The 21,370-nt window shown below is 32.5% G+C and overlaps 1 protein-coding gene across 3 annotated transcripts in view; it reads right to left on the reverse strand.

Moving 5' to 3' along the window:
- The window catches only part of LOC145292415 (uncharacterized), a 101,983-nt gene that overhangs the window by 34,361 nt on the left and 46,252 nt on the right, over window positions 1-21,370 (reverse strand). For all 3 annotated transcript variants that reach the window (XM_080138725.1, XM_080138723.1, XM_080138726.1), the window contains exons 7-15: window positions 20,997-21,105; window positions 18,558-18,632; window positions 17,393-17,613; window positions 15,437-15,682; window positions 13,604-13,735; window positions 11,624-11,764; window positions 9,434-9,453; window positions 6,156-6,290; window positions 4,149-4,173 (exon numbers count right to left, since the gene is read on the reverse strand). In XM_080138725.1, coding sequence (XP_079994851.1) covers window positions 4,149-4,173; window positions 6,156-6,290; window positions 9,434-9,453; window positions 11,624-11,764; window positions 13,604-13,735; window positions 15,437-15,682; window positions 17,393-17,613; window positions 18,558-18,632; window positions 20,997-21,105 — 1,104 coding nt within the window. The remainder of the gene's footprint in view (window positions 1-4,148; window positions 4,174-6,155; window positions 6,291-9,433; window positions 9,454-11,623; window positions 11,765-13,603; window positions 13,736-15,436; window positions 15,683-17,392; window positions 17,614-18,557; window positions 18,633-20,996; window positions 21,106-21,370) is intronic.

Below are 21,370 nucleotides of genomic sequence, written 5' to 3' on the forward strand. Positions count from 1 at the left end.
TTAATAATAAAATAAAATTAAGTAGTCTTGAATGAAACTGTAACCCAACCACTTATGGTGGTCGAATTTTCTATTAATAACGATTATAATAGAACTAAGTTAGAGTTTTTATTATGTGGACAATCCCAGGCAATTCTCAATTGCCGTGCTGACTCCAATTATTTGGTCGATGATCTAACCAAACCGAGGAAAAGTAGCTTCAGTTAGCGGATTTGGGATTGATAATATTTTAATAATATTGTTTTGCTAAGAAAACAATTGATTTCAAGAGACTGGTATTGAAAGTTGTTTGCGCTACAATTGGGAGCAGTATCTGACCCCGAAGTCATCTCTTAAGAACGATTGGGCGTGAGAATAGCTTGATGGAAATTTACTTCAATAATCAATTATGCACGGTTGGCACTGGGTCAGTTAGAAGAGAAGGGGATATATCGTAATGATTGGCTTGTTTGGACTTGAGAGCTCTATTTTCAAATCCATCACCTCATTATATAAGCTTATGCATAAGCGATTTTAGACAGTGGAGTTGAAAGTAGTCAGTTGAAAAAACGGCTGACAGTGAGTTAAGCAGAAGCCCCTGACCGCTAGAAAATACGCCAACGTTGAAATACTGCTGTCAACCTTTCTCTCTTGCAAACTGAATAAACTGATGGAATACTTTTGTCATAGATTTGTGACTGGCAAAAAACCTCTGCTGCTGTTAATTCATCGCCTGACACTATCACTAATAAAGGCCTCCCCCATACCCGTATCTGTAGACTGTTGGTGACAACATAAAAAGAAAAGAAAGAAAGAGAAGACAAATTCACTTAATTGTGTCTGTCATTACTCCACCACTATCAAGAATTACAATATACGAAAATTGAATGTGGAATTATGGGCAACTGTTTCTCCAGACAAAAGAGCTGCCGGTCGCAGATGATGCAACATGTCTTGAACTATAGACTCTGAAGTGATTTAATTTCAACTGCCTATACAATTATCTTTGTACAGTTGTTTTATTTAGTTGTTTTGTAGTTATATAGTTTCTGTTAATATAACTGTTGTGGAAAAGAAAACGAACAGCTGAAGTTTTTTACTTGTTGCTTCTGCGAGGTTGTTAACATTGCGACCGGACCAGACGATCAACTGGAGTTGTTTTTGTTTTTTTTTCAGGGAACATCTATCGAAAGAGGGGTGCCTACCTCGGTGCCGGGAGAGGGCTGTGGCTTACGGATCAACAAAACAATCACAACGTAGCATGTGGCAGCACCTATCTCCAAACTTTTTTTGTTGAAACAGAATAACCAGAAACCTTCATCAAACCCTGTCCCGTGTAGACAATTAGGGCCAAACTGTCATGTGAGAGTTGTTCTGGGTGACCAGAATAACTGTTGAACTTTTTTGGGCATTCGTGATCGGAAAGGTCTAAAACAAACTCATATACTGGGTTATTTCCAGTTAGCCATACACCATTTGGCTATAGAACTAAGAAATAATTACCACGGGCTCAAGAAATCAAATTTGATATCTGGGAAAAACACGGAAATAAGATGAAAATTAGAATGTAAGGAACATAAAGGACGTGATGAGAATTTGTTTCGGGATGAGGATGAACATGTGTTGTCATGTAGCTCTGAAAAACAGAGCTAGTTTTTAGTGATTTGGTATCACTATGCCATCAGCTGGGAATTTTTCCCTCAGATCCAAAGCTAATAGAGTCTAGGTCACTGTTGAGATGGCTTTTTTTCCTGTTGACGGAGATATGTCTCAGGTTCTGTGAAGTTCTAGATCCCAGGCTTTGCCTTTTCCTTTTGAAAAGGGATTAGTTTATTGCTAATTTCCTGAGACCTAGGGACCGCCAACGTGGCTGCCAAGGTATGTTTTGTCAACCAGAGTGCTCTTCCTCTAAGATGCTGGCTTTTTAAATTTCACTTTCCGACCCTTGCATCATATCATCCCGTTGTAGGAGGATACAAACAACATCATTATTTATGTTCAGAGAAAATGTAATAAGAAACAAAATGTTTTCTTTAAAATCTTTTGTTGATTAGTTACAGATGACACTATGAGAAATCACTACCAGGCCGTCCAAAGAAAAAAAACAATGATCCGCCCATAATACTTCCTTGTTTCCTCCCTACAAAGAAGTTTACTAGACGATAATCAGCAGCATATCAACCACTCTCAAAGAAAATATCAAGTATTCTCATTTGGTGCAATGCCGGCATCCTCTGAACAATGACCAGGTAAACAAAAGAGAAGGATAAAAGACACAAAACGTAAGAGGAGTCCGAGAAGAAAAAAAAAATTCCAAATAAAAGTTGAAAAAAAATTATTTTTAAAAGTTACATATTACAGAATCCAAAGAAACTTTTAAAGTTATCATCATCTTCGGTTTAATGTTCCCTTTCTAACAACTTTTAGAAAGTGACTTTCAACTAATATTTCTCTGGACAGATCTTTATTTCTCCTTCTTTCTCCAAAGTCTGTTGTTATCACTTCCTCCTAGGTTTTCCTTGGCCTTTTCTTGGAAACTGGACTCGATATCTCAACTGTTCTACATCTACGAAGCCAAGAATTGTTGCCATACTATAAAAGTCTACTCTTCTGCATAAATCTCTGTAAACTGTCCAGATTTAATTCTCATCTGGGATCAATTAGAGAACTAAGCTTGTCTTTAAGACTCACATTACACATCCATTATACCATTATATTATTTCTTTCCATGTAACACTCAAAACCCACTAGCCAGGTTTCACTGCCATACCTCATCACAGACATGCCTGAGATTCTTCCCTTGATCAACAGATCAACAGTTGTAATGTTCATTAGTTAGTAATGACAATGATAGATAAATAAAATAACAAAAATATTAATTTAATCTTTATAAAACCCAAACACAAATAAAATAAAATAATGAAACATAAATATAAGATATACAAAGGGCGTTCCAAGAGGCCTATTTTTTTTTTTTACTTTTTATTCTTGCCCAAATGGATCAGAGGAGATTACAAATTGCATTGCTATGATGACTGAACTTATGCATTCATAACCTGAAAGTTTCATCTCTCTACTGCCAATATTGACGATGTAATCCTCTAAGAAAGCAACGTCTATCATGGATGTGCAGCAAAAGCAGTCAATGATTGAAGGTAAATATCGTATCACTTGAAGCTTTGTTTTTACTCAATTAATTCAACATACCTAATAAAATGAACTGCTTCCCAAAATATAAGCCAGTTATAAGTTTTAAGGGGAGTTCTACCCCCATAGTTCCTTTACAAGGGACACAGAAATTTGGCAAATTGAGGAGCAGGTTTGGGGCAATTTCATTGTCTACCCCGTAGAATGATATACATGATTTAAAGTTTATCAAAATAAAATATATTTGAAGCTTTAAAAAGAGTTCTGCCCTCATAGCTTGTTTAGGATGGCATTTAGACATTCAGATTAAATGCATGGTTTTCCTACCCCCAAATTTTACATGTGAATGTGACATTTTTGTGTCTATATTATTTTTTTCTTTCATTTGCTTTTTAAGGGTTGAATCCAAAGTCACATCACCTCTTGACAACCATCAGTACGGTTTCACAAATATAAATAAACAAACTTAAGAGACACAAAAAACTAACATATTCCATAGATATCTGGTACCATGTGTGTGTGTGATACCATTGTGTGAAATGTCCCTTTAAACATTAACTTCTACATCTTAGTTGTCTGTCGACGCCATTTTTGTCAGTTTGTAGATTAGTTCATCTCCTTATCTCAACCTCCTAAAGCTCTCCACATCTGGTCCAAGCCACAACCTGCTATCAACTGGAAACTGTCATTACTTTTCTTTAAATATATCGACTTCTATGTTCGATCTTTTGTTCCAGTCACTGCCACACCTTGATTAACAATCCTATTTCAGACGACGTTTGTGTGTCTTAGTGTGAACCACTTCCTCTATTGTCTTTTTTACTAACCTTACTTCCTATAATTTTTTTTTGCTGATCAACTATCTCTCTTGTTATAGTTTTTCTTCTTTTTTCTTTATTTTGTATCACTTCCTAACACTTGGGGGGGGGGGTCGATAGTATCACATAAATATACTTTTAGTTTTTATATAAATTCTCTAACACACATACATAAGGATTTATATAAGAAGTAATATTCCTCACCAGAAACTTGTAATTCCTGTTTGATCTGTAAAAAAAAAAAATTAAAAAAAAATAAAAAATTGAGTTAAAATTTATTTTAATTATTATGTTGATTGTAAATTCATTTTTGAAATTAACGCAAAGAAGAAATTAATAAGTAATGACAACAAAATATTATTCACAACTAAATGTACTAAGTATCACCCAAAAGTTATCTTTTTACTCTTAAAAAAATTTTTTTTTTAACATGTAAAACAGATGTTAAGCCGAACGTGCTAATGTTATTGTTTGGGTCTTTTTTATTTTTTTTTTAATTACTATTATTTTGAATAGTATTTTGAAAGTTAAATGTACTCACAATATCATTAGAACATTTAGTTATTAATTTAATTGTTATAAAACTATAACTAATTTTTTTAACAAATATTTTTAGCTCTATTTATAAACTTATTGCATGTAAATAACTTTGAAAAACTTCATTCTTTTAATCTGTGAAGATTGGCTAAGAACAATTTTTTATTGGACTGTTTAAATGTATCTTAATTTCTCACAGAAAATTCATCCTTTTTAACTATTGAAAAATTAAAATGGATGACTTATTTATGAAGAATCAAAAATGTATTTTGGTTGATTTAATTCTAATTTTTAAATAGGATTTAAAAAATCTTGATTTGCAATCTGATTTCAATAAATATTCAATTATTTTTTAATTGTGTGACCATTTCTATATATGCATCTATCAACTCTATTTGACTAACACATCTTTTTATTATTTACTATTTGAATATATATTTATTGAAATAAGAAAAGACAATTGCATAAAATAAAATAAAAATTTTAAAAGTTCTATTTAAAAAAAGAAAATTTAGTTACCAAATTATACCACAATGCTCCTAGATTATTTTAAATTTTGGAAAGACCATAAAGTCATTTTTATCAACTATTAAAAGATTAACATGGATGAGTGATTTTAAAAGAAACCAAAATGCATTCTGCTTAATTCAATTTCATAATCCAATTATTTTTAAGATTTATTAAAGATTGTTTTGCTTTTTTTGAATTACTGCACTCACACATTTTTTTTTTTATATTATTAATCGAATATTTAAAGTTACTTCATATCCATCTGAATTCTTTAAGTTCTTTTTTCTTTGCTTCTCCATGGACACAAAGTCGGTTTTTAAATACGAGGAAAATTCAATTCTCCAAAAATGGGTACTCTGGATTAAGACAAAAATAAAAATGGGCTCAGTCTACAAAGATTTTTTCTTAGCTGACCAAGAACAGAGAAGATGAAGTATCAGAACAGGTACTACACTTTTTTTTCTTAGCAAATTAGAAAGGTTTGAGGAAGAAGTTAACATAACATGTTGGATTCACTTATGTTCAAGTTATCTCAATGTTTTCTAGCCAACATAGTTTTGTTTATAAGTTTGTACAGATATTTTATCCAATTATGTTAAGAGTACTTGTCCGAAAATCTATTTATTCTCCATTCACCAACATAAATTTTGACTTCTGAAACATCCAATAGTGACGGAACGATTCCAATATATTTCCAGATTACGATTCTTTCAAAATCTCTAAATATTTAGCAGTTGTTTTTTTTTTTTCTAGATTACCATAAAAACCCATGTAATATATGCACATATTTTTGTAAACGTAAAAATGCAATTGTGGGGTTGATCTAGAGATTGCTATTTTATTGGTAGTTAAAAATCAATAAATATTCATCATTTTATCATTAATAATAGCAATGGAAATTTAAGTTTTAAATTTTCAAAAATAAAAAAATAAAAGTAAACAATTAGAAGAATCATTTTGGCATCGGAAAAATAGGCACATGGTTTTCTAATTTTGATACCACAGAAGGTTCCGATTTTTATGATTCCTAATTTCGATTAATCGTCTCAACACTAACATCCACCATTCTAAACAGTCAGACACAAGGCCATTCAACACTTTACTCTAATAAAAGTCAAGAATATGAACGTTATATTAATGGAGAAGTTCTCAAAGCAAACTTACGAATATTCAGATCATTCCAATACTGTTCCATATGTTCACCCATGGCTTTCATCAAGTATCGGAATTCTTTTGCATCTGCAAAATCCTGTTTATTGTGCGTTGGTTCTAATACCAAATATGGAACATCCACAATACCTGAGAGAAAAAACAGAACATTAGAATATCAAGTTATTTTGTAATAAAGAAAAAAAAAAATGGTAATTTAACAAAATTGAATTCATTTTAAGATTTAAACAAAAGCAGAATTATGTCAACAACTGAAACTGAACTAGGATTGAGAAAAACACAAGAACCAATTTGACAATCAAAATAAACGTTCCTCATTTTGGGAAAGGAATGTTGACATTTCACTTGCATAAATTGTAAACTATATAATAAATTGTAAACTATATAATAAAGATTCTGTCTTGTTTTTGATTTCTGCTGTAACACCTTTTTGCTTTGGAGATGGGTAAACATCAGGTAACTATGTTAGACAGCTAAAAGTTAACAACTACACAAAAAACACCTACAAAGTTGATTTATTCTTTTTCAGTAGAGCCACAGATAGAATATCGACATGCTTTTTTTTATATAATATTCATTCTTATTTTTTTGGAGGGAGGGGGTCTCTCCCATTGCAAGAACTGTGATATCAGAAAGTGAGAAGGGGCACTCTAACCTGCAAAAAGTGCTTGGGCAGCCTGGTTGGTATTCACCAGTATGGGTGCCGAGGCAATTAGCAATAAACTAACCCTTTCTCAAAGAACGCAAAGCCTGGGAGGGTGGATTTCCTAAACTGCATAGAACCAGCATTACATCGCAGTCAACAGGGACCAGGTCATTATAGGAATGATCTAATCTAAACTCTGTGGATTTTGCGGTCACCAGGAACAAAAAATAATAAAGAGGAACAATTGTTTGTTTGTTTTTTTCATCAAACCTTGATGTGAAACTAACATACAGTTTTTTGGTCTTTGGAGGTAGGGAGAAAGATGTTTTAAAAGAAAGATGCTACACACTTCTTTTGTTTTTGCATTTTTAAGATGAACATTGATAATTTATATTTGAAAACAGTCTGAATAATCCAAACAATACACACTTCTATTGCTAGTAAAAATTATAAATCTGTATCCTGAGGATTGTTGATAGCAAAACACAAAACAAATGAAGCATATATGGTCCCCCATAAGTGCAAAGTGAACGAGGCATAAAAAACATGACTAAGTTCAGAATTTGCCCCCACCCAATTTAGCCCCAAAAGTCCCCAGGGAAATCAAATTCTGATAAAAATGAACAAACGGTGCATTTTTAGGCCTTAACATAAATTTGAGTTCTGCACCATGCAAAAAAAAAAGAAATGACTAAGCCCATCATTTGCCTCCCCCACCACCATTTAGCCCCAAAAGTCCCCAAGGCTTTAAAATATTTAAATTTGAGTTTAGCACCATGCAAAATGCTAAATAGACATACACAGAAAATTTTGGACAAATATGGTAAAATAGTCCCAAAAATGGAGTGTTTTTATTAGCTCTAAAAAGAGACCATGGGGCACACCCAAGAGTTATCGTGAAGTATAGACAAACAAAATATTATAAAGAAATCAGTTAGTTACAATTTTTCAGAAAGTTTTATAAAAATCCAAGGCATCAATTTTTTTTAATAAGCACAAGTGTCAGTTTTAGCCATTTTAACCTGAAATGCACCCCCCCCCGGGTGTGTGTGGGGGGGGGGGGGGGTCCCCCGGAAAATCTGTTGTTACCTTTTTACTCATATCATGATTAATGTTTGTGCGAAAAAATTTTAAATTCCAAGGCGTAGTTATTGAGAAAAGTGCGAATGGATGAACGGACAAGGGTGAATTTACAGGTCCACCCTCCTTTTGTTGGGGAACCAATAAACATTTTCAGTCTAAACATGGAAGCAAAATTTCAAGATCAAGTGTACAAAATTATATCTAAATGAATAAATGCAAAAGTTAGGCTCATTTCTTACACTAATATTAAAGTTAAAATGTTGTATTCCAAGTTAATTCAACTGTACATGATAGATGCACAATTTTTTATATATTACTGCTTATGTATATGCAATATCAATCACGAGGTTAACTAATTTGCATATTGGTTTTGAAAAAGTACATTTTATTAATTGTTATTAGCTAATTCAATGATTATTTTGATTTTAAGATAAATAGTTGTTTCGCAATATTGTTTTATTTGCTAGATAAATATTTAGTACTTGTGTTCAAATGTTCCTTTAGAGTAGAGAGCTCAACTTAATTTTCAACATGTCACAATCTATTTCTAAATTGCAAGTGAAAAGGCAATTGATTTCTTTTTTCTTTAAAGCCACATTTAAAAGGTAAAATAAATTGGTAAAATTACCAAATTGTTCATATATATATATATATATATATATATATATATATATATATAAATTTTTTTTCTACGTTTACAAAGTTATGCATGAAATGTTTATTTTAAATAACAAATTTGGCAAAGCAATAACAAGCCAGCAAAAACGAATATATATATATATATTTGACACTTCTGCATTACACGGATGGTGCCATTATTTTGGTGTGTTTCACTAAATTGTCGCCAGGTGGCGCTTTTGTTACAGTGACAACTTTACTTTGATTCAAAAAATCTATCAGAAAAGAAAGAAAAGAAAAAATCCAATTAAAAAAAAATGTTTCATTGAAATTATTAAATTGTTTAAAAAAAAAAAAAAAAAAAAAAAAATCCAATTTTACTTTAATTCAAAAAACGTTTGGAGGGAAAAAAATCCAATGTTACTTAAATTCAAAAGTTGTTTTATTAAAAGTATATTTTCTTATGCAGACTTTTCAATAAATATTTTTACAATTATATATTAATACATTAACCATTGCGCCACAGGTTCTTACACAAGGATTAGACACTAAGTAGGGAGTTAAGCAGCAAGATGTCTGCTCATATTATACTTAAATTTCTACATGTTAGTACAGTCAGGGAAGCAGGAAACAGTGAGAAAAGAAACTTTTAGGGAGAAGGCTTTTGGGCCTCAGGGGACTTTTACAGCGATAACGTAAAATTTTGCTTCTTGTTGGGTTAGTCAGGAGTATTTAATTAGAGGGGGGCACCAGTGCTACGAGTTTGCCAGAATACATTCCGTACTTGTAAAACGTGAACAGGGCTGGAGCTTGGTTGGTAATCCTTACACTTGGATACAAACACACTATTTTTTAAAGCAACATTGAATTTATTTCAAAACATTTTAATATTTTCATTATTAAAAAAGTAAATATAGAAACTTACCAACAATGCCACTACAACATCTGAAAAAGAAAAATGAATAATAATTTTTTAAAAATATTGTAATCTGATCAGCATAATTTGCTGAAAAGAAAATATATTTTGCTTATTCATATCAGAGTATGTGCAAAAGAAGAAAATATAGTGGAAAGAGCAGAAAATATGAAAGAGAGAGAGATGGGAAGGAAGACATTAGTGTACATGGGGGGAAAGGAGTACAAATATGTAAAAAGCTATTTTCTTTAGACAAAATACAAATTGTTTTTTTTTTTTAAATAATTACAAATTAGAATATCAAGATATATCGTAAGATGTTGGATCGTCAAGTTGGAGCCACTAAATCCACCTCCAACAGTCCTTGCAAGGATGTCAGAAGATTTCAATATCAAGAAAGGGGTGTCTATCAATCAATCTATCTTCCAGTCAGCCCTACTCTACAGCAGCGAGACATGGCCAATAAGGGTGGTCAATTGTTAGAAGTCTTTAACAATGACTGCTTTCGACACATCCCGCAATGCCAATAGACAGACCATTTTTCAGTTACCCAGCCTGGAGACTGCCGTCCTATCTTATTGCAGTGAAGTCTTCGATGGTATTGGCACACAACTCATTTTTCCTTTTTTTTTTTCATTTTTCTTAAACTTTTTCTTCTAGGGGATGGGACATCCAACCAGATGTCTGACATTTACCCCTATTTTAGTGAGTCCAACCAAGAGATCTTTTCAGGATTCTAGCCGTCCCTTTCAGTGCAATCGTTTGTATTTCACTTGCACTTGGTTCACCGGGTATGCTTGCTATGTACTTTTTAAAGTTCTTTTTCATAAGCCCAGTTGCTCCTATGATGACTGGTATAATTGAAACGTCTTTTAATTTCCAATTTCGTTTCATATCATACATAAGTCCTTGATACGAATATGCGATATAAAGTCGCATTGAAAATCATCACGAAACATTTGGTTGAGTTCTCAGATCTTAACCTGAGGTGGTAATGCAGTTCTGCCAATAAATCGTTTCTGTAACAAAGTAGTATAAAAAGAAAACTATAATCATTTTTCCAGTTTCATATTATTTCAACTTGCTGACATATTTCTATTTATATATTATTTCAACTTGCTGACATATTTTCTATTACTTTTGCACATTTTTAATTCATAGTTTGAAGTGATTTAATTTTAAATCTTTGTTATCAGTTGATAGCTCAAATGGTAGAGAATGCAACTGGAGCATTAAGTGTTTTGGTTTCAATTCTAGTCAATCGTTTTGTAAACTTTTAAAAATCACTACTATATATTGGGTATATTAGAGAATTGGCTTTGCAATGATAAATACGAAATATGCAACAAATTAAAATATATTTAAACATATTTTATGACCAAACCAGGCCAGACCCCTACTCACCCCCTGCTAGTTGAAAATAATACAATTGAGAAATAATATTCATACTAAATTCTCGGCTTTCAATCCTGATTCATAATTCCATTATCTAATTTACATTCTACGATAGGCAAATTACATTGAAGAGAACTTAGCTACGGGCTAAAGTCTACAGATGGTTGTGCTTTGTTGGTAAAATTACAATTGATTAGCTTTCTCATGAAACCTTAGAATCGTCTTTCATGGGCCACCATGGTTCAGGATGTAGTGCAGACTAAAGAAAGCAGCTCAACTCAATCAGGGTGAATGCGGTTACAGCAATAACACTTACGTTGTTTGCACCAGTATGTCTTATGGATATGTAAACTTTGAAAACGGTTCAATTTTCTGTCATTCATTTCATTTTCATTTGAATCAGTCTGATGGTTGATATATTCTCATTTTCTGCTACATTTAATCTGAGAGCATTCACTGGTTATTGTACTGCTACTAATTTATATATATATATATATATATATATATATATATATATATGGTACAGTTTAATCAGAGGAAGCCCACCATTCCAGACTCCTTCTGAGAAGGATTTAGTTTATTGCTTGCTTATTATTTAGTTTATTGAGACGCTCATACTGGGGAATGCCAACAGTGTTGCCCAGGCATTTACGTAGGCTAGAGTGTGCTAGCTTCTTAAAACCTCTTGGCAAGGCAGTAAATAATATGAATTGCATTTCCATTTTCCTTTTGTTTATAAGCAATGAATTAAAGACAAAATTTAAAATAAAATCATAGAGAGTGAAAAAAAATAAAAGTACTTACACTCCTCCTTCTAATTGTGGACCAACTTTTTCATACATTCTAATTAACCGACTGCAATTGTAGACAAAGATTCCATCTTGATTTCGCTTTTCGATATTGACGCCATAAATAAAATTGAGAGTTTTGGGGTCTTTAAGAGCTCTGCAAAAAAGAAAAAAATTTCATTATATTTAATTTGTATATAATAAATTTATTAAATACAAAAGTATATTTGAATTAGGAAAAATTATCAAACACAAGTTTAATCTCTCTCTCTCTCTCTCTCTCTCTCTCTCTCTCTCTCTCTCTCTCTCTCTCTATAAAGTGACTTTGTCTGTGTGTGAGAAATAGTCTCTACCAAATTATTTTAACAATTTTTAGTCTACAGACTTGAAACTTGATATACAGGGAATCTGGAATTGTGAAATAAATTCAATTGTTTTTTTTGCCAGTAAAAATAGCTAAGGAGTCAAAATTGAAAAAAAATTCGAACTTGGCAGGCATAAGTTGACTAAAAGCGCTGTTCTGTACATGCACAAATATACATTTATAGGTTAAATAGCATTTTTTTTACTTTTTATATACGGATAGACATGGCTCAGAGGGTATGAATAAGGCTGGAAAGTTAAAAGTTTTGATTCTAGCTGATGGCACCCAAGTCATATTTATTTAGTTTTTTGGGGTTTTTTTTAAACTTAAAATCACTACTATATGTTTGGTACAATATAAATAAACAGAGAATTGGCTTTTCAATAATAAACACAAAATCTGCATAAATTAAAACGGGCCCCCCTCCCTGACTTTTACAAAAAACACTTGTCTAGCTGAAACCACTATCAATAATTTTTCCCACTCTTTATCTGTGCCTAACCCTAAACGTAGATTCCATGAACAAAGCTCCTTTCTTAGAACTGCATGCCTGTGGAACTCTGTTCCACTTTTCTGCTTTCCAACTGACTACAATATGGCTGTCTTCAAGTCTAATGTAAACAAATTCTTGATGAGCCATCCCTTTAAGTAATCCAATTTACACAATTTCCATTTCTAATGATTACTACATGTTCCCTTTATCCTCGAATGGCCTCCGGGCCGTGATAAGTGGTGACTCATTTGTAAAAAAAACAAAAAGCAACTGGGCAGTCTACTAGTTAAATATAAAACTGGGCAGTCTACTAGTTAAATATAAAAATCAGTTTTCTTATTCTGTCAATCAGTCATTTATTTCCCCATCGCTTTCCAACCAGCTAGAAAGTTAAATAACTGTGATGGCATCATTGGTCTGTGTAGCATCATGAATCAGCTGGTCTTTTATAATGTCATTCACTTTCACAGTTAAGTTTTCCAGGTGGAGGTGGTGGGGGGGGGGGGCGTCTGCATATGGGTGAATACAGTCTATAGCATCAAAGCCATACATTAGTACATAATATAAAGTAACTTTCATAATAATTATGTTTTTGATTCTAAACTCCATTTATTAGAATCAAAAACATAATTATTATGAAAGTTACTTTATATTATGTCATAGTGTATGGCTGTGATACTCTCTTTATGAAAGATTAAACTCATTTCTTTATATTGTTCTTCGGATTATTGTACTCACTAACATTCATACGTTTCTGACAACCAGCTCGGTAGGCTTCTTCATCTACTGTAAAGTTTTTCCATGTATTGTTGTCGATTATTTCTTCTGCTGTCTATTTTTCATTTTACTTGTGCTGCCCGTCAGGATCAGGTCGTTATTAATTGATCCCATCTATACCTAAAGCCATCAACATCAATGTGGAACACACTTTGGAGTGTTTGTGATGACTGACAGCAGGTGACATGGCTGTACCAGATGAGACGTCTTTGTGTAAAATACTTTCTCATGAGGCCTGTAGAGTGAAACCAGCCATTTTTTTTTTTTTTTCTTTGCATACTTACAATTTTTTCATATACAATCCTCATATGAAATTCATATATTGATATAATAAACTGATTTATAATTTATGTTGGACATACCTGAGTTTACGGTCAGCAATTTGTTGGCGAAGCTGTGCATCTTTCCGACATTCAAGAGCAAAATTCTGGGCTTTTCTCAGCTCAATACGTAAATCTTTATTGAATGAAGAACCGCATTTGTTTTCCAAATTTCTAGAAGCAAAAAAAAAAAAATGGAAACATTAAAATTTCTATTCGACATTTAACAGTTTAAATGCTTCTAAATTACTTTAAAATTTCAAAGAGTTACCAAGTAATTTTTTTTTTTTTTTTTTAACTATTAACAAAAGATAAAAACGGAAATGTGCATTCCATATTTTCTTTAAAAGAATTTTTAAAATTTTGTTGATTTTGCACCATTGCATTTTTGATTTCAGTAAATATTTGAATAACATTAAATAAAAATATATTAATTAAATTTATAAATCACATTTGTGATTAAAAAGTCAACTTATAATAAAATAGGATTTTTTTAAAGTTTGCTTTAGTATGTTTATGCTATTTTGTGGTTATAATCAGCTAATGTAGTTCCTAACTTCCAGCATAGCACTACCAAAGGTAATGACAAGGCAAATCAGTTCCATTCGTTTTTATTATTCTTTCATATTTCTATTTTGAAGCAACTTATTGAAATAAAATATAAGAAAAGAACATTATTGAAAAGTATATAATAAACATTTAAATTATACAGATAAAAATAACACTTAATTAGTTTTTATTTGCACTTTTAATAACAAAATTAGAAAATTAAGTTTTTATTTTATTTGAAATTTTATAAGAAATTTATTTTATGAAATTATAAAAATAAGTTGTTTTTGTTTTAAATTTTAAAAACGAGTTTTTTTATTTGAATTCATATAATAAATACATGTTTATGAAAGTATAAAAATAAATTATTGAAATCAAAATAAAATTTCAAAGATCATAAAAAACGTATCCAATACATATTTCCAAAATAGTTTTAAAAGACTTTAAAATGTGTTTTCAATAAATTATTTTTAAAAACTGAAACTAATTTTCAATAATTCTTAACTAATTGACATTTAAAACTTTTCAATGATTATTAAATAAAAAAAAAAAACATAATAAAAAAAAGAGTATATACCCGGGGTGGGGGGGAGAGATATACGCGTGAGAGAAAAAAGTAAAGGAACTGATTTGCCTTGTTACCACTTTTGGTAGCATTACGCCGGAAGTTAAGTACATTAGCTGACTACAACCTATTTTGTTTATCATTTCAATAGATAATCAATTAATAAAAAAAAATGACGAAACTTAATAATATGCAAGTGACAGCGGTGAGAAACACATACAGACGACACACAATGCCATTAATATAGACAGTAGTGAGATTATTAAGTATTAAGATTTTGAAAAATGTTAAAGATTATACGTTAGGTAAAAACGTTGGTTTGGTTGTTTTGTTCTTTTGTATATCATTCTTTTTTGGGTGATTTAATGCTAACTCCAGTAGTTTTAGTAAAAGATTTTTTTATACTGCAAGTTTTTTTATATCTTCAGATATTTATTCATGATGTTTGATGCGATTGTTTTCTTTTATGGCATATCAATCTTTTTTTTTATATCTTCAGATATTTATTCATAGTATTTAGTTTGGTTGTTTTATAAAGGATAATTGTTGATTTTATTTTTGGCTTTGCAGAACACGACTGAGTTTTGCAAAGGGAAAGAAAAAAAACCATAACATCAGTGTTTGGGGCATTTTTGGTTAAGAAGCCAGTATCTTCAGATAACCTGATTTAGTATCACCAGTAAAAAGTCACATTTTCATAAAGGCACATTTTCATAAGGGCACGTTATGAATTCTTGTAGTGCAAAAGTTTTCATACTTACTTGGCTTTGCTTTCTGCTTCTCGTGCTTTTTCAGCGGCCATTTTGGCTTCATCATCGGCTCTGTTGGCTTCTTGTTCTGAACGCGTTCTGAACCGATTGGAAGAATATTTATACATTCGTTGCTTGTAGAGGCAGCAGGCCAAACGCTTTGTTCGTACTTTCTTGTTTTGGATGTAGATCTTCATACGGGGATCCATGTAAAGAACAGCTGTGTAGGCGCGAAACGATTTGCGCTCCGGCATTAGACTGAAAACAATTGAAAAAGAAAGAATACCAAAACTTTACTAAGAAACTAGCAAGACTACCAGCTGCTGCTTGCAGACATGAGTAATACAATGGTTTAAAATCGCTTTGGTATTTGTGCAATTTACAGAGCTATGATATGAGATTGTGCCTAACAGAGGACTGTGACAAGTTGAGCAGCAAGATGTTTGTTCACATTACATTTAAATCTTAACAGGTTAGTACAGTAAGGGAAACAGGAAACAGGGAGTGAATTCTAAAGTTTAGGAGTCCAAGGAAGAAATTTCAAGTAAAATGAACACATATCTAAAGAAATAGCAGAAACACTAGAGGATGACCTCCAATTTGTTGTGGAATGGGGACAAAAATGGATGATCACATTCAATGCTGCCAATACTAAGCTTGTTTCCTTCAATAACTACAAGAAACCTTCTCTACCACCAATAGCTATGGCCAAAGACTCTTTATCTGAAAGTACATCTTTTAAACTCCTCGGCCTAATGTTCACAGGAAACATGGGTTGGAACAAATACATTGAGATCATTGCCAGGACCGCTGCGAAAAAGGTAAGTTCTCTCTAACGTGCTAGAAAGCTACTAACGGCCAAAAGTATCCTGTACCTCTATAAGGCCACCATTCACCCATGTATGGAGTATTGTTGCATATTTGGGCTGGTGCATCTGCTACTAATCTCTCACTCCTAGACAAGGTTCAAAAGAGAGTCGCCAACCTGATAGGTTCTGAACTGTCATCTAAGCTTGAGCTTCTGTCCCATCGACGAAATGTAGCATCCCTCTGCCTGTTCTACAAGTATTTTAATGGTGAATGCTCCAACGAACTGCAAGCACTTGTACCCTCTCGACATAAATAAACCCAACAAGCAGCAAAATCCCACCCCTTCACAGTTGAGATCCCTAGATGTAAAAGAGCCTTCTACTCCAGTAGTTTCTTCCCCAGAACCGCTAGACTTTGGAATTCCCTTCCGGGTTCCTGCTTCCCCAACTGTACTGACATGTAGAAGTTCAAGTGTAACGTGAACCAACATCTTGCTGCCCAACTCTCCACATAGTACCTCTGTAGCTAATGTCCCTGATAGTAGCCCCCCTACATCAAAGTGGCAATGTGCCTTGTTTGGGGTGAAAATGTAATAAAAAAAAAAATTAAATTAAAAAAAAAAAGGCTTTCCAGCATCTAGCATCAACAGTGAAGAAGTAGGATTTTGCTGCTTGTCAAGTTAGTCAAGACTATGTACATTGAAGAGGCACAAGTGCTATGAGTTCATTAAAGCACATTCCATTAAAGTACTTGTAAAACATGTACAGAGATGCAACACTGCGGTGATGAGACAGAGTTTGGAACTTCGGCGATAGTGCAGAGCCTGTTAAATTTGAGACTGTTTTTTGGACTCTGTCTAAGAGTGAGAGATTAGTGATAGATGCACCAGCCCAAATGTGGCAGCAATACTCCATGCACAGGCGAATGGTGGCTTGTTCAAGATTTAAGATGTAATTTTTGAGCACGGTAGAGGAAGCCCATCTTCTTTGCAACAGCATTGGCAATGCCCTCAAATATATTTGTTCTGATTCATATTGCCTGTGAATGTTAAGCCGAGGATTAAAATAACGGATCATATTAGAATATGATGATGATGTTGATTTCACAGCAAACCAAAGTGAATATAAAATAGCAAAATATAAAAAAAAAAAAACTTACCCTTCATCAGAATCAAATTCTCCAGAGGTGGGGTTGTTTAATACAATATCTGTTGGGTCGGATAAAATGTCCAATTCAGGCTCACCACTGTCCAATAATTTGAGGTTATAGATGATGACAAGTGTGCCCGTTTGGGAATTGATTTTGTCAAACTGAGCAAAGAAATCTTCCTGGTTTTTGAAAGGTGAATACTTGAGGATCAAACTCATTTCCAGATCATGCTGAATGGTAAAAAAATAAAAACTTTAAAGCAGCAAATCAGCAAGCAGGCCGATGCCGATAGTACGATGGGGTTTACTGATTATATAACAAATGCAGGGAGGAAGAGGAACTCCTCCTTTACTTATCTTTATTTATTCATTTTCTTAATTTTATTCAACTCAGACAATTATTACCACTGATGCATAAGGAGCTACTTTAATATGGGTCATATTTATAGGGGCAACCTGGGTGGGGAGTTAAGCAGCAAGATGCTGGTTCACATAACATTTAAATTTCTGCATGTTGGTATGGTTGGCAAAACAGTGAGCAGGAAAGAAATTCCAGAAGCAGGCAGTTTAAAGAAATAAGTTATTTTTCAGTGTTTCAGGATCTCTATTATCGACTGATATAACCTGCAATATTCTCCAATTGCATCTTTTCGCACTTCGCATCCTTCTAGTTGGACTTTGGAATCTTTATGTTGAACTCGGGAACAAGTATGGAATTTCAAAACTGAACTCTTTATCCACATGGGTAGACTGTTCTCATTCCATCAGCCGTTACCATGCAGATATGTTAATTCATCTTATCCTCATTTATTATCGACTTGTGTTTTTGTTTGTGTTAGCTCCTTACATCAAGTGGCTTCACGCCTTGTCTAGTATTTCTACTTACAACAAGAAAATTATTTTTATAGATATAAACAATTATTATATTATTTTGCTTTTTTTAGACTTTTCTACCCAATCATTGCTGACAGAATAAGAAAAATCCATCCCTGTTGATTAAATAAAAAGAATCAGTTTGAAATTCTGTACAGATTCCAAATTCAATGTAAAGATTCCTATATTAGACAAGATGTATCTGAGGAAAGTAGGAGGTTACAAAGCTGAGGATAGTAATCCAAACAATAATTTTGTCTGGTGTTTTCGATGAAGTGAAATCAATGGTTATGTTGATTTACCTTTTCCAATGCTCTAACATTTTTTGCAAGAGGACCTTTTGTAGCCGTATCAAAAGATGGGATAGGAACCACGACCTAAAAGACAAAAAAAAAATAAGTTTAAATACAAATGGAATACAATAAACGTTGCTCCTCCCTGCCCCCTAGATGTTTAAAAATAAATAATAAAAAAAAAAAAAGACAAAAGTTTATCAGCAGAACAAATGTATAGGAAGTTGTTTGCCAGGGTAAAAGAAACAAAACAAAAGAAAATCAAGGTGTGGCAGTGAACAAGAACAAAAGATTAGTTGATATATTTTAGATTTAGTTTTAGGTTTAACAGGAGGTTTTGCAACACTTTACAATGCTGAGAATAATTTGCGGACAGTCTTGGATTTGCATCGATTTATGGCAGTTGAACATTTGTGAGTTGGACACAGTAGAAGGCCGGTTGTGGCTTAAATGAAATCGAAAGAACTTTAGACGATTGAGATAAGCTGACCAACACTGTCAAACACACGGGTGGGTTTGTGAAAAATTTGAGTTAGGTCATAAGCAATGGAGAAATCAGAACCTCCCCTCATCATCTGTCTTGTTGGAGTGGGCTAACCATTCCACATTGTTAACACTGACGTGAATGTTAGCGAAAGGATAAGCAGACAGAATGTGGTCAATTTTCTTAGATATGCTCTTAAAGATGGTAACTCTGCTGCTTTGGAGGCGATAGAGGGCAAATATAAATGCAGTGGTGTGAGCAAGTGCAACCCGGAAGCACATTTAGAGTAATTTAGGGTCTTCTCTGAAGATGTCCCTACTACATGGAAAGCTATCTCTAATATATGCCCATGGCGATCTTGAGGGTCAGATTTTTATGTTAAGTAAGAGTATCCTTTAATTACCGAACTAATTTAGGGAAATAGTCGGCTCAATGTCAGTTTCGCTGAGGAAAAATAGGTCTTGTTTAGTTTCCTGTAATTGGGTTTCACCCTCTGGAAGGTTGGAACATAGATCTCTGATGTTGGAGAAGGAGACATGGTAGTGGGGATCTATGTTGGAAGTTGGAGTTCTGGCTTTAATCAGTTATTTTTCCTGTAGATTTTTCCTGATGGAGTTTTGAGATCTGTGGAACAGGTCAACAGACAGATGTTATGCACACACATATAATTTTATTTCTTTTTAACTCTTCTATATTGTTATCATGGCATGAGAAACAACCTTAATTTTCTTACATAGTCTATTGTTACCTCAACCTCACAAATATTCTTTTGTAATTGTGATTAGTAAATGTTAAGATTAGCATTTTTAGCATTCTTTAATAGTATGAGATTGTCTTAAGTAAATAATTCAACCATTATAAAAATACTAGCAGAAAGATCTGATATTTTTCTGGACTAAATGAGGAAACTTCTGTCTTTATGCACCCAGTTCATAACATTATATTAATTTTCTTTTTAATTTTAATTTTTTTCATTTTATAATTTTGAGTTTTTGGAGTGGAGTCAAAAGAAATATTCAGCATTGATTGGGCAAGTGTGTGGGTGTGTGTTTCTTTAAACCTCTGGAGGAAAATCTGCCATACAAAAATCAATGAAGACACTCCCCCACCCACACTCCTACTTCATCATTTTCTATATTTAAATTTGATAATTTTCAAGTTATAAATAAAATAAAATAAAAAATTGTATTTTTTTTTTGTTCTGCATGATTAGACCACAAGATATTGTTCTCTCTTTGATCAAAATTAAATTTTCCCTATATTAAAAATCTTGTCCTCCATTTTGAAAATAATATAAAAAATAAAGGGTGATAATTCACTTCTGATCCAGAATTTCACCAATATAAAAACTAAAAGAAAAATCTATATTGATGTATGTATGTATCCATGACAAATATATTACAAAAATTATGTAAATTGCGCAAGCAGTTTTTATTTTTAAATAAGAAAATTAAATTTTACGAGTAATTGAAGAACAGCTGTCTTGTACCCCATTTTGAAAACAATCTAAAGAAAATCAAAACAAGGGAGATAACTCAACATAATTCCACCTTGCAAGATTTATGTTGTGTTCCAATTAATTGCTTTAAAACGATTTTCTTTATAAAAATAAAATTTCTTGACCAAATTACATGTTTTTTTTTTGTAAATATGATATTTTTTGTTACATCACAGTTATGTATATCATAGAGTTTTCTTTATTTTTGGTTTTTAATAAAGGAGGAATTCTGAACAAAAACGAAATATATACATCTTTGTACCTGGAGTAAGGTAGTTAAAGAATATTGGATCATAAGAATCTTGCATGCGAAATTCTTATACAGTTTTTTTCATGCGATTATTAAACTACTAAATAAATAAAATAGAAATTCTGGGATTCAGATTCTTTTTGTATGAAATTACATAATATAAAAAAAACAAAAAAAAAACAAAAGAAATGATAAAAGAGGAAAAGAAAAACGTACCTCATCGATGCCCTCTTCTTCATGAAATGTGCGAGAGAGAAACAAACACGACATAGTGTTGCCTTTTTTGGTGAAGATTATCATGTCATTTCCAATCCGCATGGATCCACTTAAAAGGTAAAAAAAAAAAAAAATATCACTAGGGGATTCAGAATTTGCTTCAAAGTTTTTAAGGTTCAAGCCTTAGTGTAGGCGATATCAATACAATTACAAATTACTTAAGATTTCCACCAGGTTGTGGCTGATGGAACAAGAGCAAGCTATCTCCATGGATTAAATAAAGGGTTCTGTTCAAAATTCCATATAGATTGATTATCAAGTAAAAAAGGAAAATTCCTGAGTTCACCTGAAGCAATTAGATAAAATCAAATTGT

The sequence above is a fragment of the Euprymna scolopes genome, chromosome 2 (genome assembly GCF_053919585.1).
Source record: "Euprymna scolopes isolate OS-2025 chromosome 2, ASM5391958v1, whole genome shotgun sequence".
NCBI lineage: Eukaryota > Metazoa > Mollusca > Cephalopoda > Sepiida > Sepiolidae > Euprymna > Euprymna scolopes.